Source organism: Hetaerina americana, unplaced genomic scaffold (assembly GCF_022747635.1).
Source record: "Hetaerina americana unplaced genomic scaffold, ioHetAmer1.1.p SCAF_61, whole genome shotgun sequence".
NCBI lineage: Eukaryota > Metazoa > Arthropoda > Insecta > Odonata > Calopterygidae > Hetaerina > Hetaerina americana.
Window position 1 is genome coordinate 423605 of NW_027287217.1, and position 23655 is coordinate 447259.

At 34.7% G+C, this 23655-nt stretch overlaps 1 protein-coding gene across 1 annotated transcript in view; it reads right to left on the bottom strand.

Annotated features, from left to right (window-relative positions):
- Nucleotides 1-3679: 3679 nt before the first annotated feature.
- Nucleotides 3680-23655, bottom strand: part of Pka-C3 (Protein kinase, cAMP-dependent, catalytic subunit 3) — a 331963-nt gene continuing 311987 nt past the window's right edge. Inside the window, exons 2-8 of the mRNA XM_071594448.1 lie at nucleotides 22736-22904; nucleotides 20493-20602; nucleotides 16969-17122; nucleotides 15680-15771; nucleotides 9570-9751; nucleotides 8127-8204; nucleotides 3680-4738 (exon numbers count right to left, since the gene is read on the bottom strand). Of these exons, the coding sequence (XP_071450549.1) occupies nucleotides 4613-4738; nucleotides 8127-8204; nucleotides 9570-9751; nucleotides 15680-15771; nucleotides 16969-17122; nucleotides 20493-20602; nucleotides 22736-22904 (911 nt within the window). The 3' untranslated portion in view covers nucleotides 3680-4612. The remainder of the gene's footprint in view (nucleotides 4739-8126; nucleotides 8205-9569; nucleotides 9752-15679; nucleotides 15772-16968; nucleotides 17123-20492; nucleotides 20603-22735; nucleotides 22905-23655) is intronic.

Below are 23655 nucleotides of genomic sequence, written 5' to 3' on the forward strand. Positions count from 1 at the left end.
GTAGTGAACTTGAAGAAAATTTCTTCCTTCATTGATAGAAAAAATTAATGTTTACTAATGGGTTACTGCCCTTGTCCAAAACAAAAAATACAAATGCTATCTAGAGGCACCAACACAATTTAATATGCATGCATACACATGTATATAACATGTGCTCATATAATACGATATATATGTTTTTTTGTCAGGTGAGAACTTGTAGCTAAACTAGATAAAAACTATTTTTAAATTTAAGCCTAATAATGATTAAATAGAACGATTAAAGAGCATTAAGCAAAATCTATAAAGAAGAAAACACATCATAAAATCAGCCAAATTAAGAGCCGATGAATAATGCCAAATTGTGACGGGTTATTTCTAATCAGTCAACACCATTATTTTTTAATAGAGTAGATTTGCAAGCCTGTTTAATGTAGTATAATGATATGGCATGTAAATCAATGTTACTAGGCAGTTCATTACATTGTCTCATCATTTTATCTATGTCAATAAAGCAAGGGTTATTTCCTTTCCAAAATTGAGCTTTGAAAAACTCATTTTCTCTTAAGTTAACTTTTGCAACATTACAGTATAAACACTCAAGGGAAACAGGATAACTCAAGGCAATCCACAAGATTTTTACAAAGCTTGAGTATCTCCTATAGAGTAAGGTAGTTAAATTTATCAATTGCCTGATAACATCATATGGGACATAATAAGAAAAATTGCCAAGTTTTCAGAAGAATAATTTTAGGAATGTGTGTTAGACTCCCTCTATAGAGCTCTGGTGGCTTTCATAAAAGGATTACCTAACTACCTACTTGGGTCTCAATGCAACAATTTCAGAGTGTAAAAATCATTCACCTTGACTGGGATTCGAACCCAGATCCCTCAATATCCGGTCAAGTGCTTTAGCCACTTAAGCTATCGAGGCCTCTAAAACTCTGAATTTTTTTTTCGATAGCTTAAGTGGCTAAAGCACTCGACCGGATATTGAGGGATCTGGGTTCGAATCCCAGTCAAGGCGAATGATTTTTACACTCTGAAATTGTTGCATTGAAATGCACATTAGCGGATGACTCCGTTAAAAAGTTACTGTTGCGGCATCTCCCGCAGTTCCTTTGGAATTTACCTACTTGGGTGTTTAGGGAAACATGGGAGGAAGAGTAATTATGTACTAATTTATAACAATAATGAGGGAAGAAATTTGCCTGAAGATTTCATCAGACAATTATTATTTCCAATCCCACGAAAATGGAAAGATAGCCATTTTTGAGGACTATAGAATAATGTTTGATTTCGCGCACAACTAAAGTAGTTCTAGAGTAATGGTAATAAATTTAGGGGACCAACAGCCTAGATTATTTGAGATATTGGGGATGGATGGGAAAGGAGGAAGGATGGAGAGAGAAAAACGTTAGGCAAGGAAGGGATAGGAATAGATTAGGAATGTTGGACAGAATGAAGAGAGGAAGGAAGTATGTTTGAAACAAAATGTCACACACACATGCTGTTCCTCTAGCTCCTTCATTGCTGCTGTTGCACGTGGCGACAAATAGGTTGACATGTACTGCTGCTGCTGCGTAGCGACTCAACGTAAACAACCACAACACCTCTCGTTTTAGTCATCAGGTGTTTCGCTAGATGACTCACTGTTTCGTTTTGATCCGTTGAACGGTTTGCGGAGAATAAAATCAGTCCGGTCTTTTTTTGATCACACCTTCTATTGTCGTGCCATGGTTTAGTCTCTGTTCATCCAAAACTTTCCTTAATAAGTAGAATACCAATTATAATGTATGATTACTTTGACTGCTATCCTTTCCTCTTGTGAGTTCATCTATATCTCCAGTGGTAGATGAAACAGCTTCTGAGCACCATCTCTTGGCAAAATTATCAGGGCACTTAGAATTCTAAACCCTCTGGGATTTCTGTGATAATTACAATTATTTCATAGCTTAATTCGGAGAGCATCAAATTGGCAAGTGGAATGTCTGTGTTAAGGAGACTTTTCTGCTTGTGGTTTACACTCTTCCATCTGCTCCACCAGTCTTGCGTGTTCCTAACCCTTTTCCTTATGCAGGATTTCCAGTATATATAGCCTTGTGAATGTTTTTACCATTAGGTAGGTTTTGTGTTTCAAAATATGTATATTAAAATCACTAATAATGCCTTAATGCAACAAAGAATATAATTATTCATTGATATAGTGATTTCAATATGTACCATATGTTGTATGTATATGATCTTACCTAATTTCTTCAGAATGAGGGTCAATTTTACACATCTTCGGAATATGCTATGAACCTCTCATAGCTTATCCTGAGTAGGGGTTACACATTAGATAAAAGAAGCCATGGAATCCTCTGTATAACAATTGCACCTTGGCACAATAATGCCTGAAGGAGAAGGGAATATGAAAGTGATATTCCCTGCTAGAAAAAATCTATTGGACCCTCTCAGTATTACACCATTCTCATTATGTAGTTGTCCCATAGTCAAAAACAAAGTCTCAGAAATGGATTCCTTTGGTTTCACTGTTCATTTGCAATTTTTAAACTAAAATCTGCCATTGATGTCAATTTATGCAGTGTATAAATGAATGCCATAGAGTTCATGATCTATTTTATACAGAAATTAGGAAAAGCTTATCAGTATGGCAAAAAAGAATGAGAGGACAGAAAAACATTCATCTACACAGCTGAAATACCACTATAGGCAGAAAAGTATAAGGTTAATCACAACACATTTTCTAAGAAACCAAAAGAATAGATAATTGCAGTTAAAATCAGATGAAACATTGCAGATAGACTGATATTCTTTTCGAGTGAGCATTATCAGCCACTGTTATGTTGTACATCTTTTATACAATACCTCCATTAATATTAACAGTAGATTTTTCATTCAAAATGCTAAACACACATAAAAACCAAAGGAATTCATTTTGATGGTTATATTTATTGACTGTGGATCAAAAACTTTCTGTAGCAAAATCACTTCGTAAACATATGACTGAGGATTCATAGCATGAAAGAGACTCCTAATACGACTTGTAGAGGGTATCTTTCCAAGGATAGGGCTTAGTGTTTTGCTGAGAGGGTCCCAATATTTAGAAGTTTTCCACCTAGGAATTCACTTGTGTAGACATGACATTCATTCCCTAGTGCAGTAAAACTGCAATTGGATATACATGATATTCAGCACTAAGTGGAGGTTAGCTCACAATGAACAATATCAATGTGTATACCAAACATTAGGCATCCGAGTGTTCATTTGTAATATTGAGTCTGCCATGGCTTCTTTTGTATAATTCATTACACATATTCAGGATTATGGTCTAACTTACAACAGTCTAATTCCCAAGAGAAAGGGATCTGTTTATGAGGGGTCCCAATGGGTAGAATTTTATATCTGGGAGATTTTTCATTTGGGAAGCCTTAACAGGGTGTTCAGCACTGAGATGTAGAAAGTCTCTCAATGCATTCCATTCTTTGGAAGTACTTCTCGGTGAATTCCATAGGTGCAAAAGGGTTAAGTGCCAAATTCCTCCCACCACTTGGCTTCTTTTATCATCATATCAGCAACTTTTTAAAAAAAGATGCATATCCCTTGGTAGACATATTTTAAAATGGTATCAGGAATGTATTGTATCAGGTATATTCCACAACCATTTACTTCATTTACCAAATAACTCACAGAGCAGAATAACTTATCCTTTTACTGTTTTCCAAACTATTACAGACAAATCAAAATTTTACACTCATAACAAATTATACATCCATAGGTAACAATAAACATAAAGCAATATCATGAGAACTAAAAAGAATCCATTGCAAAAAAAAAATTATATCCAAATTTATTCAGAAATTATAATGAACCATAAAAAATATGTACTTCAATTACAATAAGGGGGTTATTACAGGTCTAAGCCCTTCTCACCAGGGACAAAAACCTCTCACCAAACAAAAAAAAATAAAAACTTCAGGGTTTTATCTATTGAAGCCACTGGCACAATGATGGAAGGAAAAACAAACACTTAATCATGTGAATATTTACAAATGAGGTGACAGAGATGATTAAGTAAAATGGCAAAGTTTGCATCTTCAATCTGTCAAAATTCCTAAATTCTATCACAGTTTACTAAATGTTCAGTAGGCAATGAGCTAAATACCACTGAATGATCCACATAATATAAATCCCATAAGCATATACCTTCACTAATAATTCCAAAGAAATACTGAATGGCAACCAAGGAAAATATACCTTTTTCACTGAAAGAAAATTTTACTCATTGCTTCATTTCTCAAAGAGAAATTGCTCATAATATTCAACACGAAAACAAAATAATGGGACCATACCATGTATGGTATTCCAAAATAACAAAGTCCCATTTTAACAACTTGCCTCTTAGAACAAAGAAAACAGAATCCCTCATATAACTTAGTAATAAAATAAATACTAGCTGTGTCATTAGTTAAAAAAAATATAAAATATAGTCCTGCCTCAGGCTAGAGAGGGTCTGTACAAAATGTTTCACTTCTGAAAATATATAAAAATATTTGCCAATTTAATGGTATGTTTGGGACTTAGTAACAACAGTCATTTGGTGAACATTTCTGAAAAGTTTTGCACAAGTTTAGAAGTCTGCAAATAATTTCTGTTCCTTTTCTCCCACTGATGGAGTTGATTGCCAATCTGTTTCTGGGTAGTCATCAAAGTTCCTAGTATCACCATCATATGTGACACGAGGCACGATTGGGGGCTGTAAAGAAAGAAATGAATAAATGGCATGCATTATCAACAGTTTTTTCTTAAATACAGCATCAATAAGAAATAAATATGAACATTATTCTAAGCATTGCAATTGGCTTAATTCTAAGAGTGATCAAATGCAACATATATATGAATGAGTATTCCAAAAGAGCGGACATACATAATCACAACACTAAGGCTAATATATACTTGGATATTTCCCAATGCATGTTAACAAGAAGGTACCAATAAATCTGAGAGTAGGTGTCTCAAAAAATATAACATGTAACCTAATTCTGCGAGCAACATTGACAATAGAATATCTGGAATGGTCTTAGATAAATGGCTCGTTACTAGACCAGTACATTCCTTAGATGATTATTTTGATCTGATCTTTCATTATCAATTTTTAATATTTAATTAATTTTCTTTTCTTTTTTTGTGAGGGACCTCATTTGTAATTGAATGAAATAGCAGAAAACACAGTGATGTGACAGTAAAACTTAAACTCCACATGGAAATTTAAAAAATCTGAACTAGTGAGATTTGAATTAAAACAAAAAAATTACATCTGAGGCAGCTGGATGGTTATTAATGCCAACATGCATGTACATCTGTAAATCCAGAAACAAACATCATGCAATACTTCTGCATTGTTCATAGCATACACAATTGATGATACACAAACAGTATACATTATCCCCTTCCATCTGAATACAGCATAATGAGAAACAATAGATTTCATATCTATTGTAAGCTCAGGGTTTCCTAAGAGCCCTCAAAATTTTTTAGGGTGACAGGAACTTCATGATTTGATACAAGCACTTGAAAAGCAGCATGAAGTTTTCCCATTGACCTTTTTTTTAGTTCTTTGTACCTTCATACTATTGAACTAATCTCCAAAATACATAATTGGAGTTTGCATTGGGACAGGGTACTTCCCTTAAGATGTTCTGTTAGCTGCCCATGCTATTCAGATGCTCTGGCCAGAGAGTTTCATGCCAATATAACCATTTTATCACCAAACATGGCCAACTATTTCTCATTGAGTGCATTAAAATCAAGAATTAGGCTAATTTTACTGTCAAAAGGTCTTTCCAGTTTATGCTTGGAGGCCCTTCAGAAGGGCCTTCTTCTAGTCTTCACTATGATATCCCATGCTTATGAAACAGAGACCATTTTGTTATTGTAGCAATACACAAACTGCACACTTTTAGTAAATATACAGTCGACCCTCACAAAATGAGTAATTGACATAATGAGCAAAAAATATTGTAAAAAAAATGACTCGCATAATGAGCGACGTTTTGCATAAACCAAAGAAATAATGCCAGGTTAGCATGATTGACCAGCAATTGAAATACCACTTGCCACCAAGATGGTAAGTTTTTGATACCCCAGAATATATTACAGAAATGATATACGATTTTTGTATGTTTACATCTGTGTTACTTCATTATTGGTATTCTTCTATATAAGGTAGGCTTTGAATGGACCCAGCCTATACACTGGTACAGTCTTACATTTGCTTGCTTCTCATAACAAAACAAAACCTGAAATCTAACACAACAAGAAGCCCCTCTTCAATTCTGCAAATTTCCTTCCTCCCTTCATTCCATTTAAATGCCTATCCTTTTCCTAACCTGTTCTTCAACATTCTATTCACCAATTAAAATGTTCTGCATCCACATTTTCTGCCTCCTCTGGATTCCTCCCAAAAATCCCCTCTTCTCCCCAACCATGTCTAGCACTTCCTTACTTGTTTTCCTTTATGTTTGTTTCATCTTTTCCATCCTTCACACCCACATTTCAAAAGCCATTAATTTATGCATATTCTCTTGCTTCAAAAAACAAGCTTTCATACCATATAAAACTACTCTCTATATGTTAGTTTTGATCAGTCTTTTCTTAACATCTTTATTAAATACACAATCCAATTCCGTCCTTCATGAGAAACTTGCTTTGCCTAATGCAGCCATTCTTCTTATGTTCCTACTGATTTATTTGGTTCCAAAATACAGATGTGGTTGAAATGTTCCACCTGCTCAAGTAAATGGATTCCTGTTTTAACATTTTTACTTAGCGAATAACTGATCGTAGCACTTTTCCACTTGATATGCACTAGATGAACAATTTCAGATATAACTTTGCCTGTGTTGCCATGCCAGCATTAAGAACAAATTGAGTAGCTTCAGGCATGATGTGGTGGAAGTCGAACATAGTGAATAACTGATTGTTGCACTTTTCCACTTAATATCAATCTACTCGAGACTCTACAAAAAAGACTATCATGAGGAAAAGTGCTACGATCAGTTATTCATTATGTTCAACTTCCACCACATCATGCCTGAAGATACTCAATTTATTTTTACTTAGATTTCCTCTTTCTCAAAAGCATCATAATCTTTGTTTAGTTCACACTGATAATCATCTCTTAGCTTTTAATTGACTTACCAATGACCTCAGCAATACTTTCAACCTCTTGGTTGACTGGCAAACTAAAGCTTGGTTATCTGCAAACCTAAACTTGATATCAATTCCCTTGATGCCTATTCTATCTCACCATCAAGTAAACCTGGACCTAAGCTATCCTCATCTATGTCATATTCTCTTTCTATGTCTAACCTAGCTAGCCTACTGTCTTTACCATATAGTTCCCAAAAAGGAACTTTTTTCTCTCTTAAATACTCTCTTGTTCAAATAATATTTTTCTCAAGCATAGATTTTCTTGCCTTACTTCCTGATGGTGTTCTATCTTTACTGCATATTGTACTAATTCCAGCCTACCTCGAAAAACTTGACATATCCTCTCACTGCATCTTCCACCATGCTTCTGTAAATTTTATGTTTCCTCAGTTTATTATCAATTCTTTATACTTTCTTCTACCTAACTCTGTGTGTACATTCTTCCATTTCCTTCTATCATTTACTTCCCAAATTATCTCATCTGCAATCCATGGTTTTCTTGGTATTTTCATATTTACTTTTCCTGTAGGTTAAATTTCAGTTTTCAATGTCCCTTCTTTGATATTTTTCCATTTTCCAAATAATAAAAATGAAAATTGGTCAAAATGACAACTTTGGGTGACTACATTTTTAAGTGAACCTCATGGGAAGGGGAAAAATGCCCTCAAGAAATTCATCACCATCCAGAAGTTAAGCCACAACATGGAAAGGTATTGAAATAGCCATGACTATTCAAACCATCCTCCAAAACACCAGGCCTCTTGTATTCTATCCTCAATTAGAATACCTATTGCTTAAGTCAGGGAGCTGCATCAAAATATTAACACTTTGTCAACCCTCCTTTTGCAATACTCAACTTATTCTACTCTCTTCTTTGTCATTTTTAAGGGCAGGGAAGGCCATATCTATATATATCCAAGTGATATACAAACCTTTACTTTTCTGTGATAAACATCTTGCCAATCCACACCTTTGAACCACCTATGCCTCTTAACATCTTCAGCCCCATTCTGGAAGGCAAAGAGAACACTGTTTCAGATTCAAAGTCAAAGGAAACAAAACAATGCAAAGAATTATTCAGCCTTTACATGCATGCTATGTTCAGAACTTTGTAAGATTCTTTATGAGAAGTGAATATCTGTGGGATGTCATTTTTGGTTAACAGATATTTAAACAGACAAACATTTAATTTATATATGGATTATGATGTCATCAGGGCATTTTATGAGTACTACACATTTTGGAAAATAATCCACCACTGAAGACAAAGAAATAATTGTAGATGTACACATTCTGACTTATGAATCCATGACAATTAACAAATAAAAGAAAATATTATCCATTTGGCTTATGAGTTATTGGACACATACATAAAGGGTAACTTTTCAGGTACAAGGAGAAGATATTTTTAAAATGTTTAAAGGATAAATTTTGCCTTATTAAACAACTACAAGAGCAAATAATAAAAGCTGAGCATGCAATATATAATAGTTCAATCCGATAATGCATATATTTTTTCCGAGGGGCCACAAAGACAAGATATTTACATATCTATCACACCACGAACTAGTACGTATATATATATATCCCAATCATACATACAAGAGAATTCTTTTTTGTTTGCTCTGAAGAGACAGAGTAAATGTAGTGCATGACTGATGTTATTGGCCTTCATCTTGTTATTACTGTATTTTCCCATCGATAACATGCGTGTTATCTATACAAGAATGTTAAGATGATCAAAAAATTATGATGTGCATTCTGTAATGAAAACTGAAAAAATCCAAGCATAAGACGTATTTTTACACACACACATCCGATATAGACCTTTTTTTACACACACTATATATAATTTTTACGTGCATTTGCATATGTAAATACAGATGCGCGGCATCTATAGATGTTCAAGATAACTATGAAGCCCTGGGCATGCGGTATCTATACAAATTCATGATAACCATAAAGTTCTGGGTGCACGTTATACAGATGAGATGCATGTTATCGATGTGAAAATACGGTAATATTGTCTTTCTTAACTGTTTACCTAGCACATGCATTGTTCCATTATGTGTTTCGTGTTGCAGGAACAATACATGGGCATTTTAATCAACCCATTTATAATTTCTGGTTGTAGTGATAATCTAGCAATAATGATATATGAACAGAGAAATATGTTCAGGAAAGGGGATAGGTTTAAGGGAAAATGCAAGCTAGAAATCATGTGCTATAAACCTAGTACATAGATATGGGAATCCTATTATGTGTATTTACATTCAGAGTTCACAGGAAAATAAATTAATATTATTTTTACTGATGCCATTCCTGCCATGTGATAGTTCAATGGACTAAGTAAAACTTACTCAATAAGAACTCACCTTCATGTTTCCAAGTCTTTTTGTCCTATCTTGTACCAGAAGTTTTTTGACAAGGTCTTTGGCCACAGGATCTAAATGCCTTGGCCACTCAACTTTTCCAGCTAAAATCTTTTCATAGATTCCAAAAGGATTGTCATCAAAGAAAGGAGGATAACCTGATAACATCTCATAAATAAGGACACCTGAAAAGTAAAAGCTTCCAGTAAGACTATGGCCATTCACATAATTGATGCAAAAAATTTACATTACTGATAGCAGCCTCATTTTGAAAAAATCAATCAGAATAAAACACAAAAAAAGAGTGATGCATATCAAGGAAGATAAAAGTGGAGCTCCTATGTTAGTTAATATAGATAGATAGACAGTCATCTTTATTTTGGGGCGAGATTTGAGACTAAGGAGTCTCTTCTACCACCTAACCCCTCATCACACATTTACAATATTTAAATTAAAGATAAATTATACAAATTATATATGAATAGGAATAAAATTAATACATATAATGCCTTAGGACTGACATTAATGTAGTCAAATAACTACAACGATATTCCTGCTACATTTTTGAACTGTCCATAAGTAAATTCAGCCAATATTTTAAATCATGCATTGAATATAGAAAGTCAAAGTCCACTTACAATTTCAAGTCAAACAGCTGTTTTGCATGCAGTTTATGAATGACTTCATGCCTCATCCATTTGGATATGGGTAATTCCATTCCAAATCGGATAAGAATTGACATATATTCATTTTCTACGCAATAATAGACTTTTAATAAAAATGAAGGTTTATCAATTTTTGCAACCCAACAACCCCATTGGTCTTCAAGGTATTTCAGTTCAAACTTGATGAAACTCAGAAAGCATGTGGTATTTTAAAATGTAATGTCCAATAATAATAATAATAATAATAATAATACTTTATTCATTTTAAAAATGGTACAACCATATTAAATGTCGTCAATCATAATATTACTTAATATATAAACATAAGTTCTTAAATGTGATGAAGATTGTCACAAGAGAATTCATCCAATGAGTAAAGTGGGTGAGCAAGTAACCAGGTATATACCCTATTCTTGAAACTCTGGATACCATCTGATTTCAACTGAGTAGGCAGATAGTTATACAGTCGTATGTTCATATTGTGAAATGTGTTGTAAGTTGATGACAATCTACAATAAGTAGTATTTAGATTCGATTTACCTCTTGTGGAATAGTTATGGAGGTTGGATCTTAATTGGTAAGTTTCTAGATTAACTTTCACATGAATCAGAGCCTTAAAGATATACAAACAAAATACAGTCATGATTCTATACCTAATAAAAAAAGGTTTGCAGGAATCACGTGGTGGTATATTAGCAAGAGAGCGAATAGCTCTCTTTTGCAGTAGCAAAATTTGTTTAACATGAGGGGAATGACCCCATAACTCAACACCATAATTCAAATGACATTGAAAGAAGGCATGGTAAAGTGTTAAACGATACTCATTTGAAATGATAAAGTTGAGCTTTCTTAACATATAAACAGCTTTACTAAGTTTATTACAGGTCTGACTGAATAAATAGCCAACAAAGACGAGCAGTTTTAAAATTTTTATAAAGTTAATGAAAAATATATTTATTATGCCTAAAATTATTGGTCATGTCTTTGCAAAATTAGCTTATGAAATGGAAACATTGATTTTTTTATTTACAATATTATCTTTATGTGACCATCACTCTAGAATATAATTAATTATTTCAGACATAGCTTTGTGGAATTGTTTAATGACAAATAATGTCGAATTAAAACTTTGTAAATCCACATGATAATTTAAGGCAATACTTTTTATTTTTTTATCGATTTATTAAGTTTTATTTGAAGTTATTCCTTAAACTAAAAGGAAAAATATCTTCATTCTTGATAATGATAACTCATCAGAAAAAAATGGTATCTAAATGAATAAGAGTCCAAGTAATGAAGACACAAACAATGTGTACCTGGACAGCAGGGTAAAAGGTGGTCACTCACTCCGATTTCAACATTGGTAAAAACAATTTCAAAGGGGAAATCACAAAAATTACAGCGAATCACATATACAGTATATGTTTCAAATAAAAGAATGTATTTTACATAGCAATGTCCACTATAGCTATTGAAGATGACTGCTGCAGTAGAAATAGTTGATAACTCATTCCTTTTTACATCACAAATTAACATTTGACAAAGCAACATTGTTATTGGGTGATTAATTTAATAATAGTTCCTGCATGTATTCATCCGCAATATTTGCAAAAAAAAAAGTATATATGTAATACAAAATACGTAAACTGTGAATAAGTTCTTGCCATGCAATTTAAAAAAAACTCAGTGCTATACCCACCCATAATCTGCATGACACAATATTCATTTCAGCAGTATAGCTAAGCAAACTAATAATAATTACAATTCACACATATTCATCTGTCTCCAACACTTATACTACATACAACTATTCAATATCTCCTGGAAATGAACACATCTGTAATAATTACTTTATTAGAAACTCATATTTATAATGCCACATGTTTTTCCAGAAAGTTTGACCCAAAATATCTCGAACACCATTCCATATATCCGACTACCAGCTGATTGGTATTTACTTATATCTAGTGGAAGTCCCCTCCCCGGACTACAACCTTGACGTGGTGGAAGGGCTTGTGCGTTCCGATGACCCCTAGAGCTGTGCTGGCGGGAGTAATAAAAATTGCTCCTGGTAGGGTCACCCATGCCAGATAGGTCGAAGGTTAGGAGCCAGACGAAAGGTAGTCCACGCAGCGTCTGTTCCTCAGTGAGGCGGCTGCAATGGCGTCTGACCCCAGTGGGGCGGCCAGTAAGTGATGGTGTCACGTTAAAAACACTATTGAGGAAGGCAACGGGAAACCACCTCAATTATCATTCCCAAGAACAATGTGATGGACAATAGAGATATTTTGAGTCCTGGCAACCACGGGGCTCGGCCCAATCGGCCGTGTGTTGTGCCCGGCAGCGGGGGAGGCAAGGCTTCTGCGGTCGTCATCCCACGAAACCCTTGCAAGGGAAAACCAGCAGCAGCAGGACAGAAGACGCAGGAGAAGAAGACCAAATTAGTTAGAATAGGAACGTGGAACGTTAGGACAATGATGAGGACAGGAAAATTGGAGAATGTTAAGCGAGAGATGGAAAGGGGAAATATAGATATTTTAGGTCTATGCGAGGTGAGATGGAAAGATAGCGGGGATTACTGGAGTGATAAGTATAGAATAATATACAGCGGTGGGGACGAGAGCCAACGAGGAGTTGCCATAGTATTAAATGAAGAGGTAGGAAGAAGCGTAGTCAACATAGAGCAGGTAACGGATAGAATACTACTAGTGGAGATAAAAGCAGAACCGACGAACTTAGTTATTATTCAGGTATACATGTCACCGAGCAACCATAAGGAAGAAGAGGTCGATAGGATATACGATCAGTTAGAGGACATAATCGCGTGTGTTCCCGCAGGGAAACATTTGATAGTGATGGGGGATTGGAATGCGACGGTAGGCGAAGGAAGAGATGGTGATGAGGTGGGGGACTACGGTTTAGGCACGAGGAATGACCGCGGGGAGAAAGCAGTTGAGTTCTGCAGGAGACAGGGGTTAGTCATCACCAACACTTGGTTTAGACACCACAAAAGACGCAGGTATAAATGGAAAATGCCAGGCGACTCAGGAAGATATCAGCTAGATTATATCCTGGTTAGACACAGGTTTAGGAAGAGTGTGATAAATTCCCACAGTTTCCCGGGAGCGGATGCGGACTCAGACCACAATTTAGTTGTTATGAAATGTAGCGTACGTTTCAAAAAGATAAGGCAGGGGCGGCGAGTTAGAAAATGGAATGTAGAAGCATTAAATGGGTTGAAAAGGAAGGAATACAAACAGGCGGTAGAGAAAATCATGGAGGATGGTAAAGGGCTTAGTACTATCGAAGAAAAATGGGAAATGATCAAGAAAGGGTTGTCTAAAGCCGCAAAAGACACTATTGGAACTGTTAACGCAAAAAGGACTAGGAAACCATGGATCACGGATGAGATGATTACAAAGATGGATGAGCGGCGAAAATGGAAGAATATAAATACAGAATTAGGCAAAATGAAGTACAAAGAATTAAACAATAAATTGAGGCGGGCAACAAATAAAGCAAAAGAAGCATGGTGGAAGACGCAGTGCGAGGATATGGAAAGTCTGCAGAGGAAGGGTGAAATCGGTGCGCTGTACAGCAAAGTTAAATCGTTATCGGGAAGTAAGAAAGGAAGAGCTATGCTAACAGTTAGAGATAAGGCGGGTAAGGTAATAGTTGACGCAGGAAAGATCCAAGAGAGATGGAAGGAGTATATAGAAGAACTGTATAGTAAAGAACTCAGACCAACAAAGTTAGACATTGAAAAAGAAAATCACGTAGAGGAAGACAGCTTAGGTCCAGGCATACTAGACAATGAGATAGAAAGGGCATTAAGGGAGATGAAACTAAATAAGGCCGTGGGGGTAGATAACATTCCCATGGAACTTTTAAAATGCTTAGGAAAATGTGGGAGGAAGAGGCTATATGGGCTGATCCGTAGTATTTATGAGGAGGGAATCTGGCCGGAAGACTTTGTGAGATCAGTTTTAGTTCCTATTCCGAAAAAGGTAAAGGCCACGTCATGTGAGGACTATAGGACAATTAGTTTGATATCCCACGCAGCTAAAGTTGTTCTCAGGATCATAAACAAAAGGATAGAGAGTAGGGCAAATGATTACTTAGGAGATGATCAGTTTGGGTTTAGGAAGGGGAGAGGTACGCGTGAGGCCATTGCAGTAATGAGATTATTAATCGAGAGGAATATAGAACACAACCAGGAGGTATTTGCCTGTTTCGTAGATTTCGAAAAAGCGTTTGATAGAGTGAATTGGGAAAAACTAATGAGTATATTGCAGAAAATAGGAATAGATTGGAGGGAAAGGAGGCTAATCCGCAACCTGTACATGTCTCAGACTGCTCAGGTGCGGGTGGGAAACGGGGAGTCAGGATGGGCAGTGTTAGGAAGGGGTGTAAGGCAGGGTTGCCCATTATCACCGTTGCTGTTCAACCTGTATGCAGAGGAAATGATTAAAGAGGCATGGGAAGAACTCGAGGTAGGAATGAAAGTGGGCGGGGAATTCGTAAAATCAGTTAGGTTTGCTGATGACCAAGCTTTAGTTTGTCAGTCAGCCAAGGGGCTGCAAGCATTGCTGAGTGAATTGGAAATTCAGTGCGACAGGTATGGGATGAGAATCAATATTAATAAAACAAAGGTTATGCGATTTTCTAGAAAGAAAAAGGCCAAGCTTAACATTAAAATAGGAGGGCAAAAACTAGAGCAGGTAGAGCAGTTTACGTATCTCGGTAGTGTTTTGGACCAACACGGTCAAAGTAGTAGGGACGTAAGGAGAAGAATTGCGCTAGGCAAAGAGGCTTTCACAAGGAGGAGGGAGTTGATGACGGGGACTTTGAGTAAGGATGTTAAGAAAAGACTCGTAAAAACTTTGATATGGAGCGTAGCTATGTACGGTGCGGAAACGTGGTCGTTGAAGCAGGAGGATAGACGTAGATTGGAGGCTTTTGAAATGTGGGTGTGGAGAAGGATCGAGAAGGTGAAATGGACAGAGAAGAAAACAAATGAGGAAGTACTTGGTATGGTGGGCGAAGAGAGTGGTTTTTTGGGAGCAATCCTATGGAGGCAGGAAAAGTGGATGAAGGGGGTGTTGACCGGCAGTGGGATGTTGAAGACTGTGATAGAGGGTAGAATGTTGGGCAAAAGAGGAAAGGGAAGGAACGGGATAGGGATGCTGGACGGGATGAAGGGAGGAAGAAAGTACTCAGAGATGAAGAGGGACCTGATATAGAGTAGGATGATGGATTTTGTGTTTTGTTAGGAGTAATAAAATATTTGTTTGGTAGTTGTGTCCATCCAAAAACTTACCTTAACCGGTAGATTACCTTAAAAAATTACCTAGTGGAAGTTTATAAAGGAGCAGGAAATAAAATAAAAAATAAGTAACTTCTCATCCACATTGAAGCACCAGAGCCTAAATGTGAAATTACGCTTACCTAAGGCCCACCAATCAACAGCTTTGTTGTGCCCTTTGGACTGAATGATTTCTGGAGCCAAATACTCAGGAGTACCACATAATGTCCAGGTCCTGAGAATATATGAGTATTAATGAATACGTAATATGTAATTATGTAAAATATCACACTACATGCATGTATTTATGGTGATAATTCAAGTATGATTTAAAAGTAACTCACAGTCAAGTACAAAATGTAGATTATGATTGGTGATTTCTCATTTTTTGTAAGACATACATTTGGTTCCTCTTGTAGGCATTTCATGTAGGCATTTTAAAGAGTTTGACCAAAGAATGTCGGGCTCATTCATTTAATTTATTCACATACTGATGCATTAATGGTTTGAGTATGTTCATTATTTGGCTAACTAAATAAAATTATTTTAATGAATTTTTGATCTTTTTACAAGATTTTCAAGGAAAATATAATTACCCATTCAACAGAGATTGAGTATACCAGCACAGTAAGTTATCATCCAAATCACAGAATTAACTTCTAGAATAAAAATCCAATTCACACCATCCTTCTGAAATGCACTGAGCAGTCAGGGATCATACTAATAGGATGAAGAAAATATTGAAATTCAATAACCTCCATAATTTAATAATTTGAAATTCAGTTATGCGTTTGAATGAATAATAGAAAGAAAAGTAGATAATTTAAATAAATTTCAGAAATTTCAATCAAATGAGGCAAGGATGGATTTTAACTGCCACCTTTCAGGTGACTACATTGCTTTGTTTCTTCTACGAATGTTACAATAACCATTACCCAGTTATTACGCGAATGTTACATGAATATTCAGAATTTGTTATAACTAGTATTTGGAATAAAATGGTTCCCACTAAATAAATATTAAGTGAGCATTCTCAGAAGCAGAACGTTTACTAAGTAAGCAGTCAAAACATTTGAAGAATGATCTCCCAATGCATAAGGAATGATATCCATATAAGTATAATGTAGGTGCCTACCTGACCCTCAAGAAATCTATTGTGCTCTCTAAATTATTTATTGTAAACAATTAAAAAAAAAATAAGTGACTCAGTTATGACAGATAAAAAACATTTTGTATCCATTTCCACTAAAATCTTTTCATCTCCCATCTAAGTTTAGACAACTCAGACCACATTCCTCTACTCCTAATGATGACTACATTTTTCAGAAATATGTTTTTGAAATAGAAAGATGTTCGTGAAAATAGATACAAAGTCATTTTCACCCAATATTTATAATTTCCACCAAGTGAAGGCCAAGTCTGTCAATCTTACCTGTCCGTTAGTTTCTTGGCAAAACCAAAATCTGTTATCTTGAGGTGACCATCTTTATCCAACAGCAGGTTCTCTGGCTTAAGGTCCCTGTAAACCACAGACTGGGAATGCAGATACTCTAGGGCAAGCACAATTTCTGTAGCATAGAAGTTTCCTGGAAAACCATACATATGCTTATATTAATCATGAAGTAATATGTGGTTTATCATAACACGGTTCAGGGAATCATTACTAATAACTGGGAACAATAAAATAAGAGGATTTCCCAGAAAGTAATTCCTGTTTTCTCAGAGATAGCATAAGGTTCAACATACATTTTACAGGAGAAGTTAGCCCATTCTCAGTCACACACTGGCTTAGTTTGAGGTAATTTTCAAATCTATTATTTTATTTTTGCCATTGCTGTGCTTATTTGAAACGACAATTAAATTTCACAATTCTGAGTCATATTCAGTCATCCACTTTCTGAATTTAATTAAATTAGGGAATTTTGTCTTGATATGGTTATTGGTGAACCATATGTTAGATTAGGGCTCAAATTTTAATGCTCGGACAGAATGTGTTTGGGATGAACAGTGTTCTGGTCATCAACCCCTCATGGCAGTAAACCTGCTTTGATAATTCAACCAGGAAATGGTGGATCATTCGACCTACAGGTTGAACTTGGCTCAAAGAAACTACCAGCTGTTCACTCAACTGAAGAAGTTTCCAGGAGGAAAAAACTATTAATGAGATGGCAGTACTAAACATGTCATGAAGCAGAAGTTGAAGGATCTGGTGAGAGACCAATGACAAAGATATTCCAAAGCTAATCACAAAATAAGGCAAACAGTGGTGGTGATTATAGAGAAAGGAAGTAAAAATACACAGAAATATTAAAAAATTGAAAAAAATAATTGAAATTAAATGATTTTTTGCCACGGGAAAAATAGGCATTACTTTCTCGAGGACCCTCAAGTTCTACACTGATATCCTGAAACACTTTGTCACTGTGTTTCTTAGAAAAACAGGAAAACATCTGAAAAATTGAGAATCTCAATTGTGAGTGTGCCTTTATTTGACTGAGCTAAGATTTACTGCATGAGCATTAATCAGTGTAGGTATAGTTTAAAAATAACTGTACTTATTTTCAAAAATAATTATATTGCCTTTTGTACCATATTAAATGTCATCAATATAAATATTACTTAATATAAAAACATATCTTCTTAAATCCAATAAAGATTGTCACAAAAGATTCCATCAATTGAGTAAAGTGGTTTAGCAAGTAACTAGGTACAGGTATACACACCATTCTTGAAATTTGGGGTACAGTCCGATTTCAACTGAGAAGGCAGAAAGTTATACAGTCGAATGTTCGCATTATGAAATGAGTAGTAAGTTAAGGACAGTCTACAGTAAGTAGCATTTAGATTGGCTTTACCCCTTATGGTGTAGTATGGATGTGAGATCTTAATTGGTAAGTTTCTAGATAAAATTTCATGCAAATCAGAGGCTTAAAGATATATAAACAAAATACAGTCTTGACTCGATGCCTAACAAAAAAAAGGCTTGCAGTTATCACTTGAAGTATATCAGCATGAGAGCAAATGGCTCTCTTTTGTAGCAAGATTTGTTTGAAATGTGGGGAATGACTCCATCGCTCAACACCATAGTTCAAATGACATTGAAAGAAGGCATGGTAAAATGTAAAACGATACTCATTTCCAATGAGAAAGTAGAGATTTTTTAACAAATACTCAGTTTATTACAGATCTGACTGATGTGGGTCTCCCAGTTAAGTTTTGTGTCAATATCAATTCCTAGTATTTTAGCAGTTTCAATTTTAGTTATTTGTTATTTAAGACTCCATACAATATCCTGGTTTTTTTCAGAAATTAAATGTAATGATGAACATGAAACCATTCCTTAGCCTATCTTTGGGCAGCTCTAGATCGTGCCTTTACCTCTTCTAGATGCTGACACTTTTTCGCAAAAGTGGTGTCATAGGCATTTAGATTTCATATTACAGGGAAAATCATTAATCATAATGATGAAAAGTACTGGGCAAAGCAATGAGCCCTGTGGGACACCACATATTACTTAAAGAGCTGCAGATTGACAGCCATAAAGTTCAACCAAATGGTGACGATCAACCAAATATGACTTCATTAGTTTCAGTGCAACTCCCTTAACACCATGATATTCTAGCTTCAATAGCAATATTAAATGATTAACTCAAACAAAAGTCTTACTAAAATCACATAGAATGACAGAGACTGATTGCCTTCCTTTGAATGCATTAATGGCATAATTAACTATGGACTTTACAGCTATAGTTGTAGATTTCTCAGATCAAAAGCCATACTGTGATTTGGAAAAGATTATTTGACTAAATAAAATCACATATTTGATGTTTCATTAGAGCTTCTTAAATTTTACCAATAACAAGGACTATGGAAATGGGGAGGTAGTTAATTAAATCATCTTTATTACCTTTCTAATAGACAGGTACTGTTTTGGAATATTTTGGAGCTCTTGAAAAATCTTTCATCTATCTCTAAACATGAGTTGAGTAACATATCTAATGGTTCCGCAATTAAAATTCAAGGAAATCAGACAGACCAAAGATATCCTTACTGTTGGATTTATAAAAATGTTTTACAGCTGATTTAATATCAAATAGGGCAACAAAATTCCATTTAAAATTTGAATTATTTGGAGGGAGACTTTGTATCATATTGCCAATATTGGCAGCATCAACTTTTTCAGAGAACAAATTGTCTTCAACACATTTTAAGAAAAAATTGTTTGCAGTAGCTGGGGTAAAAGGAAGATTCGCTGTGGTATTAACTTGACCAACTTATTCATTGATTACTCTCCATGGTGCCTTTTGTTTATTTTTTGCATTGAAAATCAAATCCCTTATATGCTTTATTTTTTGCACACCTAATTGAGTTATTATAACCTCTTTTGAGTTTCAAGTCAGCCTCTTTGTCAAGCAGGCTTACACCATTTTCATAAGAGGGGTAGTAACTAAGTAAATCATTTCTATAAGCTAATATCTCCTCAGGATACGACAGATTATTTTTTAGTTTCAGCTTACATTTCAGTATTTTTTTAAAGAAAGCAATGTCAAAAAAAGTCTAGAATTTACATAAAAACTTGGAAAACTAATTTGCTCAACAGAGCCTGTGCAAATAACAAACAAATTGATGAAATTTCAAATTAGTTTGAAACTCTCTGAGCCTTTGACTGTTATGGGCCTAATAGTAATGGTTTTACTTCTATTTGAGAATTTATTTGGAGTTATTTGAGTCTTCCAAGTAAAGCTAATACCTTGATGGTCATACATGAGGTAGTCAATAACACTAATACTATACATTTCAGGACCACAATTGGTATTTACATTATCTAGGCAGGCAGATGGTGACATCAAAAGAAAATATGTAGGAATCAAAAGATCTTACCCTGCCTTTACACATCTCTTATATCATCAATGGTGAACTTAATTAACATGCGGAACATTATAGGGTATCATGTACCTGTTGTAGTACCAAATCTTCCTGCATTCCTGAGATAAGAGAAGAGCTCTCCACCACACACATATTCAAACAACATATAGAGAAATGATGAATCTCTATGACGCCATTTCCTGCAGTGGAACAACATGAAAACAATTAAAATCCCATGAAATTAATTAATAATATAATGAAATGTACAAATGAATTCAATGAAGCATATACTATTCCCTTACATACTCCCAGAGAAAAATATTTAAAATTAGGTATTAGTTGTTGCCAAATTAATTTCCATTTACTGAACTTTGAACACCAATGACATAGCAAAACTCATTTCAACCTAAGGTAATATGCAAGACTTAGGCCATGGCTAAAAATGTAAAACATTAAAATGGAAGAGATCTGAAAGAAATCATTTACCAGTGGTGTTTTTTATCGTTTTTAGTAGTTATCAGAAACCAAGTAATCCACATGAAAAAAGAAATATTTGATGAGAAATAAGTTGAAGAGAAGAAGCAATGAAAATTAAGAAATTAAATTTTGTTGATTTTTAAAAACTATGTAAAGGTATTAATACCAAATACCATTACCTAGATTGACAATCAATATTTCAGAATTAATTCTAAAATTCATGCATCCGTAGAAGTTATCATATAAACCATATGTACTTAAGTGTGTGTTCTGAAATGGTTTAATGAAACTGGGAGTCCTTTAGAATTGGTCATGATTACAAAATCAAAAGTAACGCTACTGACATAATTCACATTAGAAAGAGAAAGTTAACCAGGCAATATATGTCTAAATTGTACATTTGTCGTAAATAAAATGTAAGGAACACATTACATCAGTGATTTTATAGATAAATGTCAGAATATTTTAAGTTTTCCTGGTCTCTTTATATTTGATTACTTTTCTGGAACAGGAAGTTTTGTGGGCACTAAAACAGAAAGTGGTATCTTAGATTAGTAATGTGTAGCACATAGTGGATTAATATTTGTAATGTTATTAGGGCTCAAAGGAGAGTCTAACCCATTAAATGGCAAGACGGAATTAAAAAGAGAAAGCTAGAAATGTTAACAATTGAATAGGGTCATTAAAAACCCAATCCAGTGAGTTATGGTTCTGAAAATAGTTAATCAAGCAGCAAAACAAGGTATTACCCCTGTTTACCCCCTAGTTATAGTCAAGATATATCTGTCACTAATCTAGTTTCAAGTTACATTCAATAGTTAGATATACTAATACAAAGCTAAATGTAGCAACCATTTTTCCTTTAAATAATTTTCTTTTGCCTATTTTTTTAAGAAATAATTTTTCAACTTTAAGCGGTCATAGGGGATTCTAGATGACCTGATGAAAAAGCACAGTATCAAACTGTGCACATCGATTAATCAATTTTTATTGGTTTTATACATTCTTTGTTTTAGATTTCTTCAGGCCTAGGAAAACTTAAACAAATGGTTAGACAATTTTTTTTGTGAACTGGAAGTTTGACATCATGCATATATCTAAATGCAGAGGATTTTCATGTCAAAACAAATGAAATTCTCAAATAATATTGCATACATAGACATGTCTGAACAATTCAATAAGAGTTCAAGAATGTGGCATTAAGATTAAAAATACTAAATGCTGGTTTAATTGAAGTGTAACTGAAATAGAATGTCTTTAATGGACAAGTAATATTTTTTGATAGGATAGATATTGGATTCATAAGTAGAAGCCATATTCTAAAAGAAAGAAGGCAAAATAAAAAGGAATTAGATCGATTAATTCTTGGGTGCTGTTAGATTTCTTTACGTCTATGTACATATAACATGAATCACTGTTGTAATAACCTTTAAGATGGTTACATATAGAAATGACAAGTAGGAATGGACTGCAAGGGTTCAATCCAGGGAAAATATTTTCAACAATGTCATGTGTGCCACTAGAAACACCTTTATTGAAATAAAATGATGATGCTAACAAATTGGTACCGTATCATTTGATGTGGCATATGTTTTGTATATTATATCTATTAACAAAAAATCATAACTTGGGCATTTAAGGAGTAGGTATACATTCTTAATGACATAATGTTTTGTATTTGCATATTTTTGCAAATATTTTTGTATTTGAATATTTGAGTATTGTATTTGCAAATATTTTTGTATTTGAATATTTTTTAATGAAACGCATTAGTGAGAGCTAAATAAATAAATAAATCATTAATAAATACATATTAATTATGCAAGATGCAATAATTGATACATATATAGACTTACAATTCAACAATAAAAGGGTGCCTTATTTGCTGCAAAATATTTTTCTCGTTCTTCACATGCTCAACTTGTTTAAGCCTGATCACATCTCCAATGGAAAGTATCTTCAAGGCTCCATATTCACCATTGCTCCTCTCACGACACAGGCATACACGGCCAAAGGTACCTGTGCCTGGAAAGAATAAAATTGTGCCATTAGGAGTTCACTCTATTGAGAGCCATTGAGCAGTATAATCAGTCACATGCATCTTATGAAGTTTCCTTCTGAAGATGTTCACAACCATGGCTTTAGGGAATCTGCAAGATATACCTATGCTCTTTCTACCAGCACTTTTGATAATACAGTCAAAAATCAAGCTTTGGCCATGGAACATACTACATTATGCTATACATGAGTCATTGATATACAACTATAAAATTCACAAGAATACCAAGAAATAAAGTTCCACCATGGGAGACTCTAGTAAGCTAAACTAAAATGTTTAAAAACACTTTCAAGTTGGAACAAAAGATAATATTTTCTCAACGTTGATACCCAGCTCTCTTGAGTGGACAGACTCTTTGAAAATGCCCAAATCCAAACACCCATACTTTACGAATAAGCCTCCCCCACCCTCCAGAAACATCGCTTTCCTTCCCTCCGGATCAACAAGTCAAGTGAACACGTAATTTTTCATTTTTGTATGAAAAAATTTTCGAGTGTACGTATTCGGAGTCGATCGAATTAATTTTTAATCTACGACGCACTCAACCTTAGCGCGTGACCTCCACTTCTTTACGCACGGGATAATAAAAATCACTCCCTCAATACCTTTTTCACGCATCGAGTTCTTTCCACCGTGAAACTGAATTTCGCTTTTTTCCCTTTATCTCATGTGCTTACAAAGTGACATATTCATAGCAAACTAATGAGTCGAATGCCG